This window comes from Anomaloglossus baeobatrachus, chromosome 1, assembly GCF_048569485.1.
Source record: "Anomaloglossus baeobatrachus isolate aAnoBae1 chromosome 1, aAnoBae1.hap1, whole genome shotgun sequence".
Taxonomy (NCBI): domain Eukaryota; kingdom Metazoa; phylum Chordata; class Amphibia; order Anura; family Aromobatidae; genus Anomaloglossus; species Anomaloglossus baeobatrachus.
In genome coordinates, this window is record NC_134353.1 from 385,054,825 (window position 1) to 385,082,518 (window position 27,694).

Sequence of the window (27,694 nt, forward strand, 5' to 3'; positions counted from 1 at the left end):
GGAGTTGGGGAGATTTATCCCTCTTTTTCCTCTGCAGCTGTGAGACAATTGCAGGATCGGGTCACCATGAAATGACACTCGAACCACGCTCGCAGCAGAGCCTGAGCCATGGGTCATTAGCATATTACATCCAATGCTGTCACATCCGATGCCGTACACCAGTGTGACTCCAGCCTACGATATAGACGAACTGTGATTGGAAGCAGTCAGCTGACACTCAGTGTGGGGGCTCAGCTGACTGCAACCAAGCAGTTTCAATTCAATGAATGTTAAAGTAGCTGCTCCCTAAGTGAATGCGCAACCTGAAAGCAGCTTGCCACCAGGAGAGATCCTTGGTGAGCACACCGCGCACGCTCCTATCTTCCTATTACTTCTACCAACATTTTTAGTCTCCGGTTTCTGATCCCCATAGACTTATATGGGGATCGGATTCTGAATCAGAACCAGATTTTAAAAAAAGATAACAGGGAACGGTTATCTGCGAGTCCGCTCATGTCTAGTCAGTATAATTACAGTGATAGACATATTTTTGCTGATGTTTGGCTACTATCCCATACTAAAATACGCTTTTCTTTTTCCAAAAAAAAAAAAAAAAAGCTTTTGCCTCAATTATTAGCTATAATTGTGCTATATCTCTGCCAATGAGAGCTTTTTTGTGTGATGAATTGATGGTTTTATTGGTATCATTTGTCATTCTGGATGCAGTAATACCAAATATATGTACTTTTTTGGTTTTTATAAATGCATGTATTTATTGGTATAACATTTGTTGTTCTTTATTTTGTGATGTTGTCAAAATATTTCTACGACTTTTTGCATAATTCATATAAGGACTAACTAAAAACGTTAAAAAAGGTAAAAAAAAAATGGTATTACTTTTATTATTTTATAACATCACATTTTATTTTTATTTTAGAGTTAGCCATTAAAAGGTATCACAACTACAAAATTTTAATTTTGTTTCTCTCGCTGAGAGCAATCGATCATTTTTCAACTGGCTAACACGGTACCAAAACCTTTTTCTATTATTATTTTAGAATGCATTGCAATGCACAGACATTATACATGTTAGTGTTACACTGGCAAAAAAGCCTTTTAGACCATGCTCCTGTCATGGACTAACAGACCACCAGTAGCTGGCAGACCCGGAGGTCTTATTTGACCTCTGGTTGTCATGACAACAATCGTCCGCCCAGTATTTCGTTGTGTGGGTGCTAATTGTGTGGCCTCTTAAATGCTGCAATCTCAATGGATCACACCATTTAGGGGGCTTAGACTGAGCTCCCGGTAGCGGTTGTGCAAGCACAGCTCCTGTGTCCGCATAATCACTATAATGTACCTAGTCATCACTGGTCAGGGCCTAAATATCAGCCATTATTAATCTTTATTTTTCCATCTAAGGAACATTTCCTAAATTAAACATTTTATTCCACTAGAAGACTTTTCAACAGTGGTACATGCCATTATAACCTCCTGGCTCGACTACCATAATGCCCTACCGCAAGGCTTTCCAAAGAAAGTAATACACCCCTTCAGTTAGTCCCAGCTAGCAAGGTTAATTACAAATTAACCTTGTCATGCCCCAATCCCATGCCACTTATTGCACTAACTGCACATGAGAATAACTTTTTACATTTATCTACTACTTTACATGGCTTTCTCTGAGAGCAACATGTGTCAGGCACATTGATTTTATCAGTGATTCAACACTGATTCTAACCCAACATGACATTTCTTTTCCCCAAACATCAGCAGAAAAGAGTTAGGGCAGTTCAATGGTTTGATGGTCCCATACCAACCGAGCATCTTTCCTGGTAGATCATCCTTGGTGACCCATATAGAGTATGATAAAATAGTAATTTCCTAGGTGGACATGACTAGTTTTCTTCCATAACAGTCTTACTAATCACTGCCTGTAAGTAAACGCCTCTACAGGGTTAATGAGGCTACTTTATACAGTATATTATAATCCCCCATTTATAATTCTATTGGTTCAGAAATCTGACTAGAGATAGGCGGTATGTGCTAGAAAAAGGAGAGCCGCACAGCTCACTGGAGAAAATTATGGGTGGTGGTGCACGGACAACCTAATGATCATGATTAAGAGCCTTTTTTCGCTTGAAACAGGTTGACGTTTCTTTGCTCTGTACCCTCCCTAACAATTATTGTTATGGGATTTTTATTTGTGCTTCAATAAAATTTTTACGTTTTATTTGCTGGTGCTGGATTTTTTCACCTTCTAATTTTGGTATGTGATAGAACTGTATTTAGGCCTCGTTACCACTTCAGTTCAAAATGGGTGAGTGCCATCCGATAAAACATTAGATTGCACTCGCACCAACGTTAGTCAATTAGGCAGTATTTACCTGCGTTTTGTTTCTCATGCTGAATTGGCATCAGAAAAAAATTGCAGCATGCTCCGCTTGACAGCGTAGATGGGATCACACGCACCCATACAAGTCTATGGGTGCGTATGAAACATCGGACTGCACTCGAATGATATCCGAGTGTAGTGCGATACACGCAAAGTAAGGCAATGGAGAAGGTGAAGAGATTAAGCTCTCTATCTTCTCCACATCTGTGATCTGATTCTCACATGGGAGAGAATCAGATCACCGTATAAAGACACTTGGCTCACTCTCACAGCAGAGTTTGTGCAGTCTGTCATTAGCATATCACATGCGCTGCTCTCGTATCCGATGCCATACGCTGATGAGAGCGAGGCTTTACTGTCAAAAACTAATGGGTACATTGACAGCATGACCCTATATTGTAACAGGAAACTAAAATCAATTCCCTCAATGCTAGATTTAGCTCAATAGATAATCCCTGTAACCATTTAATATTAACGGTATGGAGGTGCTCTGCCATGTGCGTGAAATTAACAGTTAAGCCATATTCACACATTGTAATTTTGGTTCATATTTTACATAAGTATTTCTTACTATTGGATCCTTAAATGGGTTTTTCCCATGAGCAAAAGTTAATTTTAAAGTTGATCTTAACCAATAGATATTTAAATAATAAGAGGTTTCAAAATTGGATGTGTTTAAAAAAATGTTCCTTTGCTGAGATAATCTTACATATGTGTCCCTGCTATGTACTGTGTAATGGATGTGCCTGACCGTACAGGGACATGGTCTGATCATAGCACAGCTTCGTGGCAGGAAGTGAAAAAGTATTCAGACATTACAGCACAGGATCACAATTTATTCTTTCTTTGAGGTAAAACAATTTTTTTTAAAAACAGGAAGGGAAATGCTTTACCTCACAAGAAGAAGTTATGATCCCAAGCTGTGGTATCTATATACTCACTTTTGCATCCTCCTCAGCCCAGGAGATGTGGTATGATCAGACCATGTCCCTGTACGGTCAGACACATCCATTACACAGTACAAAGCAGGGGCACATATACAAGATTATCTCAGCACAGGAACATTGTTTTTAAACATCTAATTGTGGAAAATATTATGGTATTATATCAAGCTCTATTGATCAAAATCAACTTTAATATGAACTTTGTTCGTGGGAAAACCTCTTTAACACTGGAGGGCAATAATGAAAATATTTTTATGTATCCTTCCATCCATTTGCTATTTTAACTTCAAGTAACCTTGCAAAAAGAAATTACAAAACATAAAATCCTTATTCATGAAATGGTGTTTATTTACACAAGACTAAATAACCCCTTTAATATCACACGCAGGCAGGAGTACACACATCAAAACAGAATTACTTACAGCTCCTTGATATAATTCAATTTCTCGGTCTGTGAAATACGGCATCTGCTTGAAAGGATTGACTGAAATAAGTACAGAGCCTATGTATGTCTGACATCAGAGTAAAGGAAAAAAGTTACCATTGATAGTATGTCATACAAAACGTGTCATGATTAACATGCAATATTATAACGCAGAGGTGGATCTAGGTTTGCTGACTCCTGGCGCAAGAATTCAGTTTGGTGCCCTCTCTCCACTCTAGCCACTTGAGTAGTCATCATGTGACTGCTCATATATGATTTGCACACTTGTACCGACAAGCTACTCTTCTGAATTCTCTCAATATTCAGTGAAATACTACAGCAAAATGAAAAGCTTAACAAACAAAAGAAGAAATGGGAATCATAGTCCAAGTAAGTAAAGAGTCTGAACTAAAATCTTGCGTGAATATAAAATCTTTTTATTCCAAAAACTTCATTTAAGCAAGATTTAAATTATGTCATACATACAGGTTCAAACAAGGAGGGATCCTGACAAATGACACTAGGGTCCAAATTCAGACATGGGATAAGGGTTAAAAGTCCAGAAATTCCATCTAAACAGTTTGCCCCACACAATATCTATCCATGTTAAATAACAGCCACCAGGGCAAATAATCCTATATTTAGAACATAGATACACTGTGGGCTCCTATATAATCATAAAAGAATGGACTTTCTTCCATGAGGAAAAAACCGGAAGCATTACACAGTTCAAGATCAAAAAACGTCAGCATTGTCAAAAGCCAGGGAAATGTTCCCAGGCTTGGTATGCACCAGTTCACTGATTAAATTCACTTACCCATGTCAGGGTGGATGCCAGGATGGAGAACGTGCCCTGACGCGCACATTTCGTTTAGCTTCCTCGGGGGGCCGTGGTGTAATGTGTGTGTCAGGTAAGGGACAGGTTTAAATGCATACCAGGGATGTACGTGGCGGCAATTGATTGGACGCAGAAGGGGCGCAATCCCGACGTTTACTGTGTCGTCATGTGACGTCCTGGGCAAGCCAGGGGTCACAGGTCACAACACCACACGCACCCCACATTCCCTGCAGGAACACCAAGGTCAAAACATAAATCCTTGTTGCCTTCCTCCAGGGGCTGTTGTCCACACCAGGGGGCGGGCCAGGCGGTTGGCTCCGCCCACCGAGGAGTTCGAAAAGGAGAACCTCCGTCAGGCGACTTTCCGTGTCCGGGGCCCGCTGTATGAGGGACAGGTGAGGCGGTTTGATGTCCGCCGGGGCTATGGATTTATTTATGAACCGGGCCTGGAGGCCGAAGTGTTTATAGCCCGGCGGGATGTGAATGCTCACCTGCCCGAGGAGCACCCCGGTCGTAACCTGATGCCGGGCGACATAGTTCAGTACACCCGGCACTGTGGAGAGAGGAGGTGGCTTGCCCTAGATGCGAAATTGAGGGGCAGCCAGGAGGCCCGTGTGAGTGCTGCACCCCCTCCCTCAGGTGAAGCCGAAGACTCTGAGTGATGGCAGCGGAGCACCGTTGCACCGTCCCCGTTGGGACCAGAAAGTCTGTTTGTGTTTAAAAGTTTGCAAAAGATGATAAGTAAATGGAACCGAACAGTCACCTGATTCACCGTGATTTGGAAAACCGGCCGTTGCCGGCACCGTTGTCCCCGTGGGGACCGTTTACAAATTATTTGGCATATGGAACTCCTTATGGACAAGCCCGTGAACTTGCAGGGCAACCACAGACGTTAGTGGCTTGTAAATAAGTTGTGTTACCGTTACCGTTTCCGCAATTGCCGCCTCCGGAGAGGCAGGTTGGAGGGAGGGCCCGCAGTAGAGCAGGCTGGGGCCCAGCCACCACAGGAATCGGTGGCTACCCTCTGGAGGGGAAGGACAGATCCCGCTCGGGTAACTTGGTGCAGGACTGGGGTCAAGGGGTGCTGCCTGTTTTCTTAGGGGCAGCATCAGGGCCAGGTCGCTTGGGTGGGAGAGAGCGGAGACCGTAACCGTTAACCGTTTAAAACCGTAACGTTTAAGAAATGTGCCTCCCGCTGTGGGATGATGTTAGTATACCTGTATATATGTTACCATTTTTTATCTTTTCAGAAAAAAAACAAAACAAAAGGAAAATAAAACCGGTGTTGGACGGGCAGCCCGAGGACGGTCTGCATTTTGCTAAGGGGGAATGTGACGCCCTGGGCAAGCCAGGGGTCACAGGTCACAACACCACACGCACCCCACATTCCCTGCAGGAACACCAAGGTCAAAATATAAATCCTTGTTGCCTTCCTCCAGGGGCTGATGTCCACACCAGGGGGCGGGCCAGGCGGTTGGCTCCGCCCACCGAGGAGTTCACAGCCCTGGAGGCGGGAAAACCAGGCAGTTGAGTTGGAGAGTTGAAAGTGTGAGGAGTAAACAGTAGAGTTGTAGTGAGAGAAGGAAGAAGTGAAAAGAGAAAAGTGACAGCAAGAAGCCTGAAGTTAGTCTGGGTGTGTGCCCCGGACTGAGACAGCAAGATTGGCAGACGGCGGTGACCGTCTGCAGGAGAGATTGCTCGGAGGTTGCCGAAAGGACCGTGGACGGGTGGTGACCCGGCGGTACCGGAGCGGTATACAAAGAACAGTCTGCACCAGGGCAGGGGCCTTTCGGATCCCGGCAAGGCTAGGAGTTGCCATAATTTGCCAAATCCGTCAGTGAAGGGGACCACTGGGTCTCCCAACAACCAAGTCCCGATTGAAGGCAACAGTCCGACCGTTAAGGGGAGACACCGCCACCGACAAGGCACCAGTTTCCCAGGGCCAGCGCCTGCGAGCAAGAGAGGGGCTCCTCCGGCTCATATCCAGGTCGGCGAGCGGGTTACCGGTGGGAATCCATCGCTACCAAAGGACTATACATAGGTGAAGGGAAGAGACCGTCACCGCTAACTGCAGGGAACATCAGCACCGTAGCCGTCCGAGGGACCTGTCCAACCAGCCGTTTGTTTACCGAGAACTTTGTCATCATCCTTTGGCTGAGTGAGTACCTCCGTGCCGTGCGGCACAGCGCTGCCCCTGCGCCCCTGCACCTCCACAGGCCCCATAACCCGCCTGTCCACCATCCCAACCCCATCACTGGGCCTCGGGACCACCAAACCCCCTACCCACGGAGGGGCAAATCAACAACTGGCTGCTCCATACCACCACTCCCGGGCTCCCCAGACAGAGCAGCGGTGGTGTCCACACAATCACCACAACCGTGGGTGGCGTCACGGACAATAAACTATCCCAACAACCAAACCCCCTTTCACTCACGGGCGAGGAGCGCCGCTCGAGTCCCCGGGATCCGGCCCATCGCTCGAGCCACCGAGCAGCAGCAGGCCGCAGCAGCAGCGGCAGCCGGACCCGAGCAGTGGGAGAGCGCAGCGTCCCCTCCTCCACCCGCGACAGTCACACAGACACCCGCGTCACCCCGTATGGAAGCCAGCAGAGGCGAACATGAACAGGGCAACACCGCGCATGCGTCACACCGCCACGGACAACACAATGTAAGGTAGGATAACTGGAACTGATTACAGCATATCACAGGCAGATTCAAATAACATCCAACCAATACAAGGTCAAGAAACAGAAATTGTTTGTGCATCACATGAACATAGCGCTGTAAAAATACATATCAATCAGTCATTTACACATGTCAAAATGTAATGCTGTGGATCATGTGTAATGCACCTTCAATTCTACATCTCACAGTGGGATAACAATCTATTCTCCATCCAAATGTCCCATGATTATAGATTGTTATTAAACCCTCCTTGTTTGAACCTGTAGTCATTTTTGTATCTTATAAATGTATGACATAATTTAAATCTTGCTTAAATGAAATTTTTGGAATAAAACGTTTTTATATTCACGCAAGATTTTAGTTCAGACTCTTTACTTACTTGGACTATGATTCCCATTTCTTCTTTTGTTTGTTATGGTTGTACCCTGGGTTTAGTCCCTTATAACAATTAGTAATGGTCATGTTTTCTGCCCTTTTCTGTTTTAAAAATGAAAAGCTTGTTGTCACGTGACTGTAAAGTGGGCTTTACACACAGTGACATTACTAGCGATGTCGCTGGTGAAAGCACCCGCCCCCGTCGGTTGTGCGTCATGGGCAAATCGCTACCCGTAGCGCACAACATCGCTAACACCCGTCACACGTACTTACCTTCCTAATGACGTCGCTGTGGCCGGCGAACTGCCTCCTTTCTAAGGGTGGCGGTTCGTGCGGCGTCACAGCGGCCTCACTAAGCGGCCGCCCAATAGAAGCGGAGGGGCGGAGATGAGCGGCTGTAACATCCCACCCACCTCCTTCCTTCCTCATTGCCGGCGGCCGCAGGTACAATGTAGTTCCTCATTCCTGCGATGTCACACATAGCGATGTGTGCTGCCGCAGGAACGACTAACAACCTGCGTCCTGCAACAGCAACAATAATCGGGATTAGAACGACCGGTCAACGATTAACAATTAGGTGAGTAATTTTGATCGTTTAATGGTCATTTGTGTGTTTCACACGCAACGATGTCGCTAACGAGACCGGATGTGCGTCACAAATTCCGTGACCCCAACGACATCTCATTGGCGATGTCGTTGCATGTAAAGCCCACTTAAGTATGAAAATCTCATATGAGTGGCCATATGGTGACTGCTAGAATTAGCAAGCAGAGGTGTCTCCTGACAGTTAGTATATTATACGCTGTTAGGATTGGGCATGCTATAGTTTTGAATGTTATATTTGTACAGGATTATGATGTCACCCTATTTGACATTTCCAGGACTCTCCTGTGGCGATGGCAAGAGTGGTTAGTCATACTTTGCAATTTGTATACTTCTGGCCACATTCCAACATGTGTCAAGCCTTGCTCAACTCACTTTCATTTACCGAGGCGGCGCATGTCTTGTCGGCATGTGATCGCAAGTATGCAAATCACATTAGATAGATAATCCTGATGCATGCAGTACATATGCTTTGAAAATTCAGACGTCCGCAATCACATGGAGTGAGTGCAGACATTCATCACACACTTGGATAACCCCTTTAATGCTCATAAAAGAAATAAAAACATAGTAACCCTAAACTTGTCAGATGGTGCAACTCTTTTTTAACATAGCTACACATCACGTAATTTCACAAGTTATGGATTGTTACATGTGTAGAGGCTCAGAAGCAATAACAGCACAGGAATACATTACTAAAATCCCCATTAGTACAGAAATACATCACCGGATTCACCATCAGTACATGAATAAATCGCATAAATCACTTGAACAACCATCAGTACATTAATACATCACCAGAACCACCAACAGTTTATGGTACGTCAATTATAAAGTCAGGTCAGTCTCATATACATTTGTATTGCATCAACCTACAACTCCCATTCTTAATAAGGGTGAGATACTGGGAGTTGTTGTTATCAGTCACCATCAGACTGCAGACCATTCAGGAACCACAGTACTGATGAGATGCATGCAGGATCACACATAAACATTTATAACGAGGTACCTTATACTGTAGATAGGTAACATCTTTTTTTCTGAATAGAGTCATTCTTTTTATTTTCTTCTTCATCTTGTCCAGTCACCATGGTGACTTTTCTCATCTACAGCTTGTGTTTGGAGACTTTCATCTTCTCTGGTTTTCTGAAGCACATGCCGACATGATGACCTGCAAAAGCGTGATTATAATGCCCCGAATAAAAATATCTGTCCTATTCTTTGCTACTGAATAAATAATTTCTCCTCACTTTGTTCTATCTGATGCACATACAGTCCCTCTTATGGTACATGACCTCCATACTGCCCTTTGCTTTCAATATTAAGCCCCTTTTTGCATTGTCCTTTCACACTGTGTCCCCCCTATACTGCCAAATCTCTATATTTTGCCCCCTGATCACACTCCCCCTTCTCAGCACACTGCCCCCTTTCTGCCCTCTCTCTATACCACTGCCCCCTTTACCTAGTCTCTATTCTGTGTCCCCTCACACATTTCTTCCCCCACTACTGTCTCCTCACATAATTCCTCTCAATAATCTCCTCCTACATTTCCCCATCCATCATACTGCCTCCTCAGATATTCCCCTACCTTACCATACTATTTTCTCACATAATTACTACCTCAATCTCCAAACTATATCTCCACAATTCCCCCCATTACCAATACTGTTTCTGCACCCATTTCCCCCTTCCTGCTCTTCAAACTGTTTCCTCACACATTCCCTAACCCCTTGTTCACCATAATGTCTCCTCATACATCCCAAATCCCACACTATTCATGGTCCTATTCCCCTCCCCATTCATCATACAGTTTGCTCACACAGTCCCCATACTATCTCCTCACAGATCCCTCTGACTCCCCATACTGTCTCCTCATACATTCCCATGAAAGATGCAAGTACAATTGATTGCAGGCAGCACGGTGGCTCAGTGGCTGGGGTCCTGGGTTCAAATACCACCAAGGACACCATCTGCAAGGAGTTTGTATGTTCTCCCCGTATTTGCATGGGTTTCCTCCCACACTCTAAACACATACTGATAGGGCACTTAGATTGTGAGCCCCAATGGGGACAGTATTGCTATTGTATGTAAAGCACTGTGGAATTAATATAAATGAATAAATATTATTATTATTATTGCTGGGAGCCATCATGTTGCACCTTCTCTGAGCCAGCAGTCAGCTTGAGTGCTGACTCAGAGAATTGCCAAATCCCACTATGGGGAGCAGCAAAATGCAGCCACCGGGAAGACACCTCAGAATGCCCCATCAGCTGGCCCAATGGCACCCCGCTGTAGGTTGCGCTTAGGCCAAATGCCCCTCTCGACTACCCCTAGGTATGCATCTGCTCCAAAGTCTATATGAAAATGTAATTCAAAGGTAAAATCATTTTCCTGAAGGAGTGACTATGATAGCTCTTTCATGGCCCCACAGAATGCCCACAACATATAGTACGATACCCCCACAGTGAATTTTTCCAAACAATATACCCCCTCATTACCCCTCGCATGCACAGTAGGATGTCGTCAACACTGTATGATACTGCTATAGTGTACCCAACACAGTATAATGTCCCTATAGTGATTCCCACAGAGTATGATGTTCCTAGAGTCCCCCCAGACTATGAAGCCTGACTCCCACACAGTATGATACTCCCACAGTCCCCCTCACACAGTATAATGCCCCTACAACCCCACAACACCATCCCATACACAGTATGATGCTATGATATCTGCCAATTGATTTAATAATACAAAATTTAACCAAGCTATATGCAGTTTTAAATAGATTTCTTAGAACTGATGACACTGGTATAACACTTTTAAAAACTACTTGAGATTGGCTTCATAATCCTGACTTTATAGGGAACCTGCCACCAGGATTTTTCCTTATAAACTGTGGTCTGCCCCATAGAGTCCTTATACTGTATACAGCATTCTAGAATACTATGCATAGGTGCCCAGGCCACTCTGCAGAATGTAAAGTAGAACTTTATTATACTCACCTAGGAGGAGGTCCGATGGGTGTCTCTGCTCTCGGGTCTGGCGCCTCTTATCCTCCTTGCCAGCCCCGTGTGGATGACACGTCCTATGTCATCCACACAGAGGTCACCATTGCACTCCTGCACATGTGCACTTTGATCTGTTTGAGGGCAGATCAAAGTATTGTAGTGCGTATGCGCTGGCGGTCCTTGACCCCTCCTCACGCATGCGCATCGCAGTATAATAAAGGTCTTTTTCACGTTATCCACATAGGCCTGGCCACTTATATACTGCATTCTAGAATACTGTATATAAGAGCTTATGGGTGGTGGCCAAAGCTTATAAGGGAAAAACCTGGCGACAGGTTACCTTTAAGACAAGCTTTTTATGAGTCCAGGTATAGAGTGATAGTGAATTCAGTCTCCACCTATCATGCTTTACTGACAGGTAGGTTTATAACAGGGTTACTGTAATCCCCCTGTGGGACCCCAAACTCCTTTTGTGTTGTCCTCCATCATTGATTGTATTTTTTAACCTTTGATTAGGAGTGGCATCCCTGGTGTATATTTATACTACCCTTGATATTTGCTGTACGGGTGAATCACTTGGGAATATTTTTAAGAAGTATATAAATAAAAGAGATATTTTAAAGGGATTTGTTTTTTTCACTTCATATGATTACCTTGTAACCTTATTAACATTACTTTCCCCCTCAACCACACTTACTCCCAACCGTATCCACCAACTCAGGAGCACCAATAGAATGGGGGGGGGAGGGATAAATACAAAACACTGGACCTGACATTCCATTGCAAGTGGTCCCCCAAATCACCCGACAACCAACCCAGACCAGCAAATTAAAGGGATCCATATCTCCATGAAACCCCAATTACAATTTACACCAACTTCGAGGAACCACCCCAACCGCCACAACGAGAGCACTTTGATAACATCAAATGCTCGAGACCCCAACACCAGGCAAGGTCATGGCTCTCTCGATTCCCTCCTTCAACCTCAATGACCATAAATCTATACTAATTGCATTCAGGTGGACCCCATCGGCCAACCAATAATCCTCATCCACAGCCTCCAAGTCAAAGTAGCGAACCGCCATCCCACCGTTCCTCACGTTGAATTTAGAAATTGCCCTGTTTAATATTACAGCATTCAGAATGGAGAACCTGACATTCTAATATTTAATGAGGCGACGTCAGAATAGAGTGCAGCTAATGATGAAATGCCGCGTGACTGTCTAATAGAAAGACATGTCCCCTGTTACCTAGCAATACAATACCTAACATTGCGTTGTGAATAGTGGGCGTGGTCACGTGACGGTGATGCAATACCATGTGACCGGACGGTATGGTGGAAAGTACCACCCGCCGGTTTCTCAGCGTGCGTTCCACTGAGATGTGGACCAGAGATCCCATACTCAGCAGGATTAGAATAATTGATAGATAGGGTGGGCCTGGTAGGTGATATAAGTCTCGCATTTCACAGATACCACTTGATCTTCACCTGGCAGCTCAACATGCCTCGGACATTATATCCTCCAACTCCCCTGATGAATCGATACTGAGGAAACACGTCGGGAAGGAGGACGATGAGTGTTACTGGTTATTACCTGGGGTAATGTGTGGTGTGTGAGAATCCCCCCCCCCCTCAAAAGGAAGGTAATACCAGTTTAACAGGTATGTGGTGGGATAGTTGGTAAGCACAGATCCCACCACTACCAATGACTGTAATTATTCATTTATCACTTTAGCACTTTATCTTATCCAACCACTTCTCTCCTGAATCCCCTCCTTTTTTATGCAGATATTTGCAAGGAATGATTTTTGAATTGTCATTTGTTTACATTCCGAATGCACATAGACACCTTGAAAGAGTGACACTCTTTGGGCATTAGTGCAATTATGAAGGAGGGGTTATCTGTTTACTGCACAATGTCACTTTAATATTGTTTTTGGCGTTATAGAGTGCATGTGATATTGGTCTGGAGGGCTTAGCGAGAAGGAATAGGCTCTGATTGGTGGACAATTTGGACTTGACTATTAGTGCTAAACACCTTGTGGTATAATTTTTTGGGTGTCATTGTTTGTCATATTTTAATAAAATTATTAAAAGTTATATTTTATATTACCAGTGCTACATTGTGTCAACATATTGGTAAATAAGAATCTACATTTTCTGTGAAATCCGACAAACAGAAGAGGGAATCTGAAAACCCACAGCAAAACTGTCGATCAACAACACCGCCTTGTCCCGATCGGGAAATATATTTAGATAGGGGAGCATCGCGTGAAGCCTCACCGGTGTCTACCCCTTGGGTATTAGAGGTCCCTAGCTTGGCCGTATTCCACAGAAAGCACTTAGAGGCCCCATGAGAAGGGCCGCTACAGGGCAAACAGAGATGTTTGAACCTACAATTTGCCCCAAATTTGAACTGGCCCTTGTTAAACTGCCAAATTGCCAGCACAAACCAGGCTTCTGATGCCCGGACTGTCCCTAGGGCCCTCCGGACAAATGCTGCCCTGAGTTACCTTCGGACTGGCTGAAGCACTGGCCACCCCGTGAAAGGACTGCCCATATCTCGTGAGGGCGATCACCCTCAGCCAGAGGCCAATGTCCTTCTGATCCCAACGGATTGACGGGCGGATGGCCTTTCACTGACGAAACTGTTCGTTATAGTGCAACCAATTATAAGCTTCCCCAATAGTATCCATGTAAAAGAAAAGGTGCGAGCAATAGTCCAGTGACTTTTCCCCAATAACACTCACCAAAATCGCGAATGCCTGCAACCAATTTGTGAAAGTCTGCGGAATCAGATGCTACCGGCGCTTCTCCTCGTCCTCCTTCTTACCATTGTCCTTTTTGTGATTATTTAAATTAAACTTTTCTAAGGGCAACAGGTAAAATACTTTGACGTATTCGTCTTTCCAAATTTTTCCCCTGAACTCCTTCTTCAGATGAGAACCCAGGGGCCCTTCAAAACAGACATAGATCTCACCCCACGCTTTATCATCTAAGTGAATCTTATGCTCTTCCTTCTCTATCTGAACCAATACATAAATCGACTCTCATACCCTGCCCGGACCTACAGGCCCGCCAGCCACAACCCCTGTATCCGGAACCCCAGGAACAAGCCAAGCAGACACACACCCCGCTGTAGACATAGTACCATCCAAGCGGGCTAAAAACTCCCTAACCCCTGATAAAATTTCCACTACCCCACCCCCGCCTAACTACTAACTGGTCTGCCTGCCCTCTGACCCTGAACCAACATTGACTTACAACACTGCCTGACTAGACAGAATACCCAGAAAGGGAGACAAACAAAATATAGAACTGTACTCACCGAGCTGCGCAGGAGCTGTGATCCTGCCAGCCTGAATTCGCAAATCCTGCTGCCCATCCGAAATTGCAAGAAGACCGACATCCCGATGCTGGTCAGTGAAAAATCCAGGAAATGGTGTCGATGACCTTGGATCGGCCGATGGCAAACCCATTCCAGGAAAAACCCGCCCGGACGACCCAAAGACCGAACCCATGGGCTGCAGGTGTGAGGAAGAAATCGCCGATGCCAATCCACTGTCCACAAAGAAGGAGCCCTGGATCCTCTGGGTGACCGCCATCGAAGAAAAGTCAGACTGCCCGACCGGAACATTGCCAGAGCAACCAGCCGCAACATCAGAGGTTTAGAGCTAGAGGGCAGTGGCAGGCCCCCCCAGCAGAGACTGAGGCCTACCAACCAACTCCAACCTCAGGTGTGCCGGCGAATTCCTCCCGGAATGGGGCCGGCTCACACGGCCAGGCTGTTGCAGCACACCTGGAGGGTCCCCGGAGTGGCTTCTGCGCCATCGCTGAGGCCGCACAGGCCCATCTCTGGAGAGCCTCATAAATGGCCAGGGCCTGCGGGAAGGCCGCACCTGCGGCTGAGCAGAAGGAGACACAGATTCTGCAGGGGAGAAACTCTCCGGCGGCCGGTACCTGCAGTGGGGCCACTCTGGCGGCAGGGAGGAGGCAGATGCCGGCGCAGCAGGGGAGAATCATGCTGGCGTTCGGGACCTGCGGGAAGGCCACTCTTGTGGCATGGGGTGAATGGAGGAGGCTGCAGCCACGCTGCCACCTACGATTGCCCTCAACTGACCATCCAGCCACCCAGAAGGAAGGCGGCTGGCTTCATCCCACAGCTGCTGAAAGAGGTCATCCAAAGAAGCCATCAGAAAGGTAGGTCATCCTACCCAAACCAAAGTCATGCCAGCCTCCACCCACACCAGGGGGGGGGGTTTCCAGCCCTATACTGTAGACCTGATGCCGTGTTGTGATATATACAGGCGGGGAAAGTCCCTGCATTTAATTTAGATCTGGCAGGAACACATATTTTAGATTAAGTTTAGTTTAGATTAAGTTTACATTAAGTTTAGGTGCAGTGTGATTGAATATGAAGATGAGGGATAACCTATTAAACATCAATTACAGAAACGTTGAATAAATACACACTTAATATTGATACTGACTCGATCTTTTGTAATGTCCTGTCCCTTAAACCACATATTTGTCATTTACATCTATATACCCGTAAGTGTGCTGAACGTAAAAAGCAAAGCATTTACAATCCTTATTACAGATAACGGCATCTCAACAAAAAAAAGAAGTTGATTTCAGAAAATGGAAAATACTTTCTGCACTTTCAGCATGTATCACTGCTGGATGTGTCACAGACAGCAGCCCCTGTACCGGGCTACCTCTTCCTTCCTCTCCTCTTTCTCTTGTCCATTTAAGGACTCTTTTTTTCACTTAACCACAACTTCTCTTTTTATTTTTCCCTCCCACACAAAAAAATAAGTTACAATTAGTAGATGTGAGATAAGCTGCATGGCTAATGTTATGTTATCATGGTGGGATTGTAATGGTGAAGATAAAATTAATTTTATAAATGGTTTAGTGAGGAGGATGATAAGATGGTATTGTTATCCGTCTAAGGGATACTTTGCACGCTGCGACATCGCAGGCCGATGCTGCGATGCCGAGCGCGATAGTCCCCGCCCCCGTCGCAGCAGCGATATCCTTGTGATAGCTGCCGTAGCGAACATTATCGCTACGGCAGCTTCGCATGGACTCACCTGTCCTGCGACCGTCGCTCTGGCCGGCGACCCGCCTCCTTGTTAAGAGGGCGGGTCATGCAGCGTCACTGCGACGTCACACTGCAGGCGGCCAATAGGAGCGGAGGGGCGGAGATAAGCAGGATGTAAACATCCCGCCCACCTCCTTCCTTCCGCATATCCTACGGAAGCCGCAGTGACGCCGGTAGGAGATGTTCCTCGCTCCTGCGGCTTCACACACAGCGATGTGTGCTGCCACAGGAGCGAGGAACAACATCGGACTGTCGCGTCAGCGTAATTATGGATTACGCCGACGCTGCCCCGATGATACGATTACGACGCTTTTGCGCTCGTTAATCGTATCATCGAGCCTTTACACACTACGATGTCGCATGCGATGCCGGAAGTGCGTCACTTTTAATTTGACCCCACCGACATCGCAGCTGCGATGTCGTAGTGTGCAAAGTACCCCTAAGACTGTGTGCACATGTTGCGTTTTTGATGCATTTTTACTTTCAGATTTCTGACAATACTGCAAGCAAATCCTGATGCCAACAAAGTCAATGAGAATCCTGACGGTTCATGCACACGTTAAGGATTTATTTGGTACAGAAAACAATCTGCAGAACGTCAATTCTTTCTGCGTTTTTGGCTGTGATTTTCACCCATTGACTTTAATAAAGTCAATCAAAAACACATGAAAAAAACGCATCGAAAACGAATCGAAAAACGCTGCAAAACCTTGTTTTTGCTGCTGTGCTTCTCCTGCCAAAAGATATGGAAATGGTGCAAAAATATCTGCAACCAAATCTGCAACATGGGCACATAACCAAGATGAAATGCAAGAATACAATGGAAACATTCCAACTAGTTTCATCACCTCAGCAAGGGCTGGAATACTGACATTGCCATCAAAAGCTGCATTTCCTCAATAGGTTATTTAGTATCTAAAACAAGTCCTGATGCTCCATCCCTAGTGTCTGCTATGTGATGTACAAGTGCATCTCAATAAATTAGAATACCAGCAAAAAGGTAATTTATTTCAGTAATTCAATACAAAAAGGAAACGCATATAGTATACAGTCATTACACACAGACTGATCTATTTCAAGTGTTTATTACCGTTAATATTGATCATAATAGCTTACAGCCAATGAAAACCCAAAAGTCATTATCTCAGAAAATTAGAATATTATGTAAGACCAACTGAAAAAATGATTTTATGTTCAGAAATGTTGGCCTACTAAAAAGTCTGTACAGTAAATGCACTCAATACTTGATTGGGGCTACTGTTGCATGAATTACTGCATCCATGCAGCGTGGCATGGAGGCGATCAGCCTGTGGCACTGCTGAGGTGTTATGGAAGCCCAGGTTGCTTTGATAGCAGCCTTCAGCTTGTCTACATTGTTAGGTCTGGTGTCTCTCATCTTCCTCTTGACAATACTCCAATAGATTCTCTATGGGGTTTAGGTCAGGCGAGTTTGCAAGCCAATCAAGCACAGTGATACTGTGGTTTTTAAACCAGGTATTGGTACTTTTGGCAGTGTGGACAGGTACTAAGTCCTGCTGGAAAGGGAAGCATAAGGTGCTCTAATAATTTCTTAGTAAATGGCTGTGCTGACTTTGGTCTTGGCAAAATACAGTGGACCTAACACTAGCAGATGACATGGCTCCCCAAACCATCACTGATTGTGGAAACTTGATACTAGACCTCAATCAGCTTGGATTGTGGCCTCTCCACTCTTCTTCCAGACTCTGAGACCTTGATTTCCAAATGAAATGCAACATTCACTTTCATCTGAAAATAACACCTTGGACCACTGAGCAACAGTCCAGTTCTTCTTCTCCTTGACCCAAGTAAGATGCTTCTAGTGCTGTCTAATAGTCATGAGTGGCTTGACACAAGGAATGTGACAGTTGTAGCCCACATCCTAGATATGTCTGTGTGTGCTGGCTCTGGAAGCACTGTCTCAAGCAACAGGCCACTAACTGTGAATCTCCCCCAATTTTTTGAATGACCTTTTCTTAACAATCCTATCAATGCTGCGGTTATGCTGGTTGCTTGTGCACCTTCTTGGACCACACTTTTTCCTTCCACTCAGCTTTCTATTAATATGCTTGGATACAGCACTCTGTGAACAGCCAGCTTCTTTAGCAATGACCTTTTGTGGCTTTCCCTCCTTGTGGAGTGTATTAATGACTGCCTTCTGGACATCTGTCAAGTCAGCAGTGTTTCTCATGATTGTGTAGCTTACTGAACCAGACTAAGGGACCATTTTAAAAGCTTAGAAAGCCTTTGCGGGTGTTTTGTGGTAATTATTCTAATTTTCTGAGATAATGACTTTTGGGTTTTCATTGGTTGTAAGCCATAATCATCAACACTATCAGAAATAAACACTTGAAATAGATCACTCTGTTTGTAATGACTCTATATCATAGAGTATATGCGTTTCCCTTTTTGTATTGAATTACTGAAAGAAATTTACTTTTTGATGATATTCTAAGTTATTGAGGTGCACTTGTATATGTACCATTCCCTAGTGTATCCTATGTGATGTGTAGGAGGTGGTCGCGTTACCCCCACTCACTGTATTTTATATTTTGTGTTTTATGAGGAATGTATTGTATATATGTTGCAGCTTATAGAGAATGTGCTAGAAGTGCGGTTGCCAGAGGAGGGGGTTTTCTGATGTAGCAGAGCCAGAACTGTGTAGCTGCTGGTGCCACAGATGGAGGACTGTGGGAACCTCCGGCTGTGACCGCAAAAACCTTGAGTGACATCACGACTCATCGCACGGCTCAGTCTCTACCTGAAGCTCACCGCCTACCTGAAGCTCACAGCAGGCGGTCATGTTCTATAGGCGAACGCTGTCAATTTAGATGTAGCAGAGCTGGAATTATTGTGAGACCTTGTGTAGATTGCATCATACGTGGGTGTTTTGGGGTTAATAAAGGGGTAAAAGAGGGTGGGTTTTTAAATATTTTATTTCAACTGAAGGATTTTTTTGGTGTTTGTGTTTATTTCTTTTGACTTACAGATTAGTAAAGGGGAGGTTTCATAGACGACTCCCATTACTAATCTAGGGCTTAGTGGAAACTGGGAGCTGCTATTAATCCCTTATTACCCTGATTATCACCGCACCAGGGCAATCGGGATGAGCCTGGTAAATATACAGGATTGTCGCATCTGCAACAATCCTGGGTGGCTGCAGGCTGCTATTTTTAGGCTTGGGGAGCCCCAATAACCATGGTCCTTCCCAACCTGAGAATACCAGCTCTAAGCTGTCAGCTTTATCATGGCTGGGAAAAGTGCTGGGGATCAAAAGTAGTTTTTTTTTTATAATAAATTATTTAAAAAAAAAAAAAAAAAGCTGCATGTGGTTCCTCTTATTTTGATACAAAGCCAAGATAATGGCTGATGGGCTGCAGTCTGTAGCTGTATGCTTTACCTTTGCTGAGTATCATAATACGGGGGGACCCTATACCAATTTATTTGTTTATTTCTTTATATTTACAGCAACAGAGATACAAAGAGCCTCTGATTGGTTGCAGTCAGACACACTGTCACACAGGGTGGGAGCGCATCTGACTGCAACAAATCAGAGATGCTGGAACTGCAGGTGGGTGGGGGAAGCAGTAAATATGTATGAAGGATAATGAGTGGCCCCGGAAGTAGCGTTAGAGCCGCCCGGAGCCTCGGTAAGTATAACACATCTGCTCCAATTCCTTATCCCTGTTAACACCATTTTAAAGCACCGGATTCTGTTCCCCAACCGGTACTAACCGGGTTTTTTTTTTAACCCAGTTGGACCTGCCAATCCCAGGAATCTGTGAGTCCGCCCATCACTATCCCTGATCTTAATTGACAGCACTAGATTTCAAACAGTGAGCCTTCCCTAAACTTATATCCCTGTTCCTGGACACCAATACTGGAGATCAGAGCATACTGATGCTAAGTGTGCCTCTGGCCCCCTTCAGTGTCAGTGTTATTGCCCAGGAACAGAGATTTTAGTTTAGGGAGTGCTCGCTGTGAGAAAGCCAGTGGTGTCAAGATCAAGGATAGTGCTGGAGAAGCAAATCGCATGGCATAAGGGTGCACTGAGCCCAGTCACTTCTGGCAAAGAGGCAGACGGTGGTGGTCGCCTGCAGGAGCTGGGATTACAGCCGGTGGAACCGTAGGGACTGGGGACAGGCGGTGGCCCGCCGGTACCGAACCGGGGAACCGATTGGAAACCGGAGCACCAGGAGGGGTACTCAGATCCAGTACGAAGCCCAGAACCAACCGGTCTGAGTCAAATCAACTGATTGAGGACTGGACTTTAGGACCTTTCCCACATAAAACCCGACTGAAGACAACAGCCCAACCATTTGGGTAAAGCCACCGCCCAGGCATAGAGACCCGAGGGGTCAGCGTCTGCGGGCAAAGAGGGCTCTCCCGACACATAGCAAGCCAGGGAGTGGACTACCGTTGCTTAGGCATAAGACTCGTAACTTTTACACAAGAAAGGTTCAGGAGAAAGGCGGAAACCACCAACCTGCTAAGGGGAAAATGCAGCCGGCCGCGGGCACCGTTCACCATCTTGTTTGGTTTACCAGAGACTCCAGTGTGTTTATCATGAGTACACCAGTGCCTTCGTGCCGCGCACCGCGCCGCACCGCAGCAGCAACCAAGCACGCATCTATCCTCGTGCCTCAGCACCTCCCTCGGGCCCCACGGAGGGGATCACCACCAAGCTGCGCAACACCGTCCATGGGAGCCTAGTCAACGGCAGCGGTGGTGTCCATCCATTCACCACAACCCATGGGTGGCATCACGAACTTAAATCCCCTGCAAACAACCGCGGCTCCGGCCCTGGATCTCCCCACCGAAGTCCCTACGTGTAGCGCCAACCCCCTTTCAGAGCGACGTGACCCCCGGGTCCGTGGAGAGCTCGAGCCACCCACCAATGAGCACGGATCCGAGCGGCTCAGCAGCTGGCCGAGCCCCGGGGAGGTACACCAGCTGCAGAGGACGGCTACACTACACATAGTGAACAGGGCCCCCAACAGCTTCAAACCATGGGGAACATCAACGGACAACAAATTGTGCACGGAGGCAGGTTCCGAATCACTAAGTGACACCGGTGGGACTGGGTACATGGACAGACTCCCGGCAGCGGCAGCTGTACTCAGAGACTTTGATTTACCTACAGTGTGTGTGTCTCCTTTCTCCACCTCATCCAACACCACGACTACCTGCAGTGAGTACCCTGGTCCCTGCACCCTGTCCTCCAAAATCTACTAACCCCCTGAGCCCGGGGCCTTCCCTACCTGTCGAGGGACTGACACCTTGCTGCTTCACACCATCTTCCCCGGTCCTCCCTCCAGCAGCGGCGGTACTCCCATTACCGCAACCCGCAGGTGGCGTCGCAAACTTTTTGTGGCGCCCCAGGACCTGGTCGCCACAACAGCATTACCCTTCCAAAGGGTTAATGCTGAGCCTGGAGGTAATTGGGAGGTCTATTGGCCAGTAAGTTTAACATCCAACGCTGTTCTACCTCAGACCAGCAGGGGGAGCTCTGAACCTGGAGTTCCAGGGAGCATTCCTTAAGTCTGGCCTGAGGGAGGAGTTAGTGGGCAGTCTGTAGAAAGGAAGCAAAGAGAACAGACGCAGAGTAGTGCTGCCTTGTGGAACTGGGGCCTAAAGCTGGAATAGCTTGGCCCAGTGAAGCAAGAAGTGCAGAGAGGCACAGAAGAGACTCGGACATCGGAGTCTGTGGTTGCCAGGGTATAAAATCCTTCCCTGGTAGCTGAATCCGGAGGGCAGGAGAGCTGCAAGCCCGCTGGCCCAGAAGCAATCTGAAGGTACAGCTGCATCCCAAGGGCCCGGTGTGGACTCCAGCAGAGAAGCACCAGAGAGGGCCTGCGCAGTCTACCACACAGAAAAAGGGACGAACCACTGGTCCCAGCAGCAGGAGGGCCTTTGCTAAATTCAGAGTGCAGGGTCCTATAGAAGAAAAGAAAGATTAGGGAGAAGGCCTCATACTCAACTGGCCAAAGATCACCCCCAGGCACTTCCAGGCCGGCCGGACCATCTTTACCATCTGTGACGGTCTCCCTGGACTAAACTGCTGCCGAGTAAAAGAGGAGAAGGTAAAGAGACTACTGTTTGTGCCTGTTTCTTTCACTGCCTGTCGGCCCTGCACCGTATTATTCACACAACATCATAGACTCTCACGAGCACCAACTGTTGCCCCGGGGTACCGCTCCACCTGTGGGGAGCAGGACCATCCGAGCTGCCATACCACCAGCCCCGGAGGCCTCATACAGCAGTGGCGGCTTAATAGCCGCAAACCACAGGTGGCGTCACGACAACCATAAACTTTAATCACCTCCAGCCATATTAATTGACCCATCAGGGCCACTGAGCCGGGCCCCGCCACCACTGACGACCCCCGGACAAGTCCGGTCCGGCACCGGGTGTCCCATAGCCCTGGGGTGGGCGAGTCAACTTTGGCGTCACGAACAGGATTTCGTGCCCGGCGCCCACCGGGTACTGTGCACCTTTGAAAAGACTGTGTGTTTACTGTTTGAAGACTGCCGCCGCCATTAGCTTCGCTGAGTGCAGGAAGAAGGGGGGCGTGCCCGAAAAAGAGCGTGAAGGGAGCGCGCCATCAGAGCAGAGGGTCGTTAACCCCGCGCTACCTGGAAGAGATTGTAAAAAGAAAGCGGAGCCTGGTAAGGTCCACTAAGGGGGAGGAAGATGTCCGACACCGAGGGAGAGCCGGTGGCTGTAGTAGTTCAAAATGCAGCAGCACCGGCCGATGTAATCCCAGTCGCCGTCGCCCCAGCCCCCGCGGTAGCGCCGGTAATGCCGATCACAATGCCGTACATCCCGGGAGCAGAATGGCTGCCGCAGTACTCCGGGGAGTCACATACCCTGAGCGACTTCAGAGAAAGGCTGCACAGCTTGTTTAGAGTGTATCCTCTGACTGAGAGACAGAAGGTGGGCATACTAATGGGGCAGCTAGCCGGCGCGGCCCAGCGTGAAGTGAAGTCCTGGCCTGATACAGATAAAGGCACAGCAACCCAGATACTGGCCAAGTTAAAGAGTACTTTCGACACCCGCACCGCAGCAGAAATAAAGATGAGATTCTTTGGGTGCAAACAATGGGCCACAGACAGCATAAGGGACTGTGCCTTAAACTTGCAGGAGGCCCTGAGAGTAATTAAACAGGTGGACCCAGAGAGTGTACGTGAAGAAGACAAGCTCCTAACTGAGCAGTTTATAGAAGGGCTCCTGTCAGACGCCCACAGGACACAGCTGCGTATCATGGTCCTGCAGAACCCTGCTCTGGACTTTGCAAAGTTTAAGGACCAGGCCATCCAGGTACTGAGAGATTCTACACCGAATGACACAGTACCCCTCCGGCCTCTTGCTATCACATACCCAGAGGTGGTGCCTGCAACACGAGCCGCTGCAGGGGCTGAGGCGCAGTCCCTGGATAAGGATCCCGCTGCAGAGCTCAGACAGCAGGTCCAGGAGCTGACCAAGACTGTAGCTGCCCTTGCCAAGACCGTGCAGTCTCTACAAGTGACCCCATCGCCTGCAAGAATCGAGTTGGCCTCCAGCCCAGATGACGTCCCATGGATGCGACAGAGGAGGATTCCGCCGACCCGAGGAAAAGACACAGACTGGTATGATTCAACGGGACAACCGATCTGCCGCCGCTGCAGCAGCCATATTGCAAGACACTGTCCTTTAAATGGGCCGAGCCTGGGGCCAGGAGCCGACCCCCAGGTGTAAGGAAGCCCGGCTCAACCCCCAGTCGCAGCAAGTATGTGGGAGGACGCCTGGTCCTTCCTATTGTGCTGGATGGGATCCCTTTGAATGCCCTCCTGGATACGGGGTCCCAGGTAACAACCATCCCTTATAAACTGTACAAAAGATATTGGGCTGATTCAGACATTGACCATGGCCCAGATGATGATTTAACAATTGTGGCCAGTAATGGTCAGCCCTTACCTCAAATTGGGTATAAAGAAGTAACCATTAAAGTGGGGCGGGTAGAATTGCCATGTCAGGGGATGATAATTGTAGATATTGATCGCAAAGAATCTGACCCACTGCTAACCATTGGTACAAATGTGATAGAAAATTGTATTGCCGAAGTGATAATTTTGTTGCAACAGGCGTCTGAAACTGACAGCTCCGGGCAGCAGCGTGCCCTACAGAGGGAGATCAGAGCCCTGATGAGGAGGCAGCAGGTAGAGCTGGCCGGAGGAGAAATTGGCAGTGTGAGGGTAAGTGACCCCCTCCCCATTGCAATACCCTCAAGAAGTGAAATGTTGATATGGTGTCGGGCAGCAATAGGCCTCAAGGGTCAGGATTACCAGGCCTTGGTAGAACCGGTGTATTCAGACAGTAGGCCTGGAGTCCTGATAGCCAGAGGGGTGGCAGACGTCCGCAAGGGAAGGGTGCCCGTCCGTGTCCTGAATTGTGGGGAGGAGGAAGCCAAATTGCCCCGTTATGCCACTGTAGCAAAACTGTACACTGTCAGTAACAATACCATCAAAGCAGTGGAACCCTTGATCCCGTCCGACCAGGCGGAAGACAATGGCTCCAAGGGACAGCTGGAAGACTGGTGCCAAAAACTACATGTGGGCACCGACTCCACCCCCTGACACCAAAAGCATGGGGTTTACCGGGTGGTACAGGAGTACGAGCGGGTCTTCAGCCAACACCCCCTAGATTTTGGGCAGGTAAAAGGGGTTAAACATCAAATCCCCATGGGTGATCATCATCCCATTAAAGAGAGATACCGCCCTGTACCCCCAGCACAGTATCAGCGTGCCAAAGAAATGTTACGGGAAATGAAGGAGGCTGGGGTTATCAGAGATAGCTGTAGCCCTTGGGCAGCTCCACTAGTGCTCGTAAAGAAAAAAGATGGTACAATGAGAATGTGCGTAGAGTACAGACAAATTAACCGCATTACACATAAAGATGCTTATCCACTACCCAGAATAGAAGAGTCACTAACGGCCTTAAAATCAGCTAATTATTTCTCCACCCTGGATCTCACCAGTGGGTATTGGCAGGTTCCCGTGGCAAAGGCGGACAAAGAGAAGACTGCATTCACGACACCAATGGGTCTCTGCGAGTTCAATTGTATGCCATTCGGGCTCTGCAATGCCCCAGGGACATTTCAGAGATTGATGGAGTGCTGCTTGGGCCATCACAACTTTGAAACCGTGCTATTGTACCTGGATGACGTCATAGTCTACTCCAAGACCTACGAAGATCACCTGAGGCACTTAGCAGAAGTGTTTGAGTCCCTGTCGGAGTATGGCATGAAGATAAAGCCGTCCAAATGTCACCTCTTGAAGCCAAAGGTACAGTACCTGGGTCATGTGGTCAGCGCAGAAGGTGTGGCACCTGATCCGGAGAAAGTCACCGTAATCAAGGACTGGACAAGACCCACCACGGTAAAGGAGGTGCGGCAGTTCCTTGGGCTGGTGGGCTACTACCAAAGGTTCATTGATGGTTTCACAAAGATAGCAGCGCCTCTTCAAGATCTCCTGGTGGGCCAGCCGAAGCAGGCTAAGAAGCAGAGCCCTCCATTTGAATGGAACAGCCAAATAGAAACATCTTTTGTCCGGCTGAAAGGGGCTCTCACGGGAGAAGAAATTCTGGCCTACCCTGACTACAGCCAGCCGTTTGTACTGTACACAGACGCCAGCAACGTGGGACTGGGAGCAGTTTTGTCCCAGGTGCAGGGAGGCCGGGAGAAGGTGATAGCTTACGCCAGTAGGAAGCTTCGTCCCACAGAAAGGAATCCAGAAAACTACAGTTCCTTCAAGCTGGAGTTCCTCGCTATTGTTTGGGCAGTGACTGAACGCTTCAAGCACTATCTGGCATCGGCCAAGTTCACCATCTTCACGGACAACAATCCGTTGACACATCTGGCAACAGCCAAGTTAGGTGCGTTGGAACAGCGATGGATGGCCCGGCTGTCTAACTTTGACTTTACCATCAAGTACCGGGCTGGCAAGAAGAATAACAACGCTGATGCGCTGTCCAGAATGCCTCACTTACCCGAGTCTGGAGAAGACCTGGATGAACTCGAAGAGATAGAGTTACCGGCTTTCCATCACCAAGGTGTTTCCCAGTGTGAGCATGCTGTAGGAGTGAAGCGCTCGAGCCAGCACGAGGTCTCGGTCAACCCATTACTCCACCATAATTGGGAAGAGACACAGAACGGTGACCCGGCCGTGCGATTGGTCAAAGAAAAGCTAGCACAAGCTGAGACCCATCTCGGTCCAGACGCTCCACAAGAAGCCCAGCAGTTGTGGAAGGAGAGGGGACGACTGTTCACCTACCAAGGCAAGCTCTGCAAGAGATATGTCAACTGGCGAACGAATGAACTCGTCTGGCAGATAGTGGTCCCACAGAGGGATGCTCCAATGGTCCTAGCAGCTTACCATGATAAAGCAGGACACTTCGGGTGGAAGAAGTTGGAGACCCTACTCCGCGATCGGTTCTACTGGGTGCACATGAGAAAGACGATCGAGAAGTGGTGCCGAGACTGTGGTCCGTGTAACCTGAGGCGGAAAGATGATGCCAGCCAGAGGTCTCCCCTACAGCCAATTGTCACGAAGCAGCCCCTGGAGTTGGTGGCCCTGGACCACGTGAAGTTAACACCAAGCCGGTCAGGCTATGTGTACGCCCTCACCATTGTGGACCATTACTCTCGTTTCCTGGTAGTAGTGCCTGTGAAGGACCAGACAGCCAGAACAGCAGCTAGAGCATTCCAGGCATACTTTTGTCGGCCTCACGGTTATCCGGAAAGGGTGCTGACTGATCAAGGTCCTGCATTCGAGGCCGAAGTGTTCCAAGAGTTCTGTAACATGTACGGCTGTAAGAAAATCCGAACAACACCATACCACCCCCAAACCAATGGATTATGCGAGAAGATGAACCATGTGGTTATTGATATGCTGAAGACTCTACCTCTGGAAGAAAGAAACCAATGGCCAGAGAAGTTACCAGATCTGGTAGACCTGTACAACCATATCCCAGTAAATTCGACCAACTGTAGCCCTGCTTACCTGATGCGAGCAAGACCTGGCAAGTTACCTGTAGACTTTGAGATGGTGACTGTGTCACCTGAAGCGGTTCAGGAGATAGAAGATTGGGATACAGAGCGACAACAGCAGTACCGCAAAGTCCAGGAATGCGTAGAAAGGAGCCTGTCCCAAGCAAGAACGAGACAAGAGCAGAACTACAATCAAACAGCCCCAGCAACTCCCTTAGCACCTGGAAAGCAGGTCCTCAAGAAAAAGCGGAGGGGGCATAAATTAGATGATCAGTGGGAGAATGAACCCTAC

General features: G+C 47.4%; 1 protein-coding gene across 1 annotated transcript in view; it reads right to left on the reverse strand.

Annotated features, from left to right (window-relative positions):
* The window catches only part of LOC142315335 (unconventional myosin-If-like), a 279,905-nt gene that overhangs the window by 168,441 nt on the left and 83,770 nt on the right, over positions 1-27,694 (reverse strand). Inside the window, exon 3 of the mRNA XM_075352538.1 lies at positions 3,741-3,830. Within this exon, the coding sequence (XP_075208653.1) occupies positions 3,741-3,830 (90 nt within the window). The remainder of the gene's footprint in view (positions 1-3,740; positions 3,831-27,694) is intronic.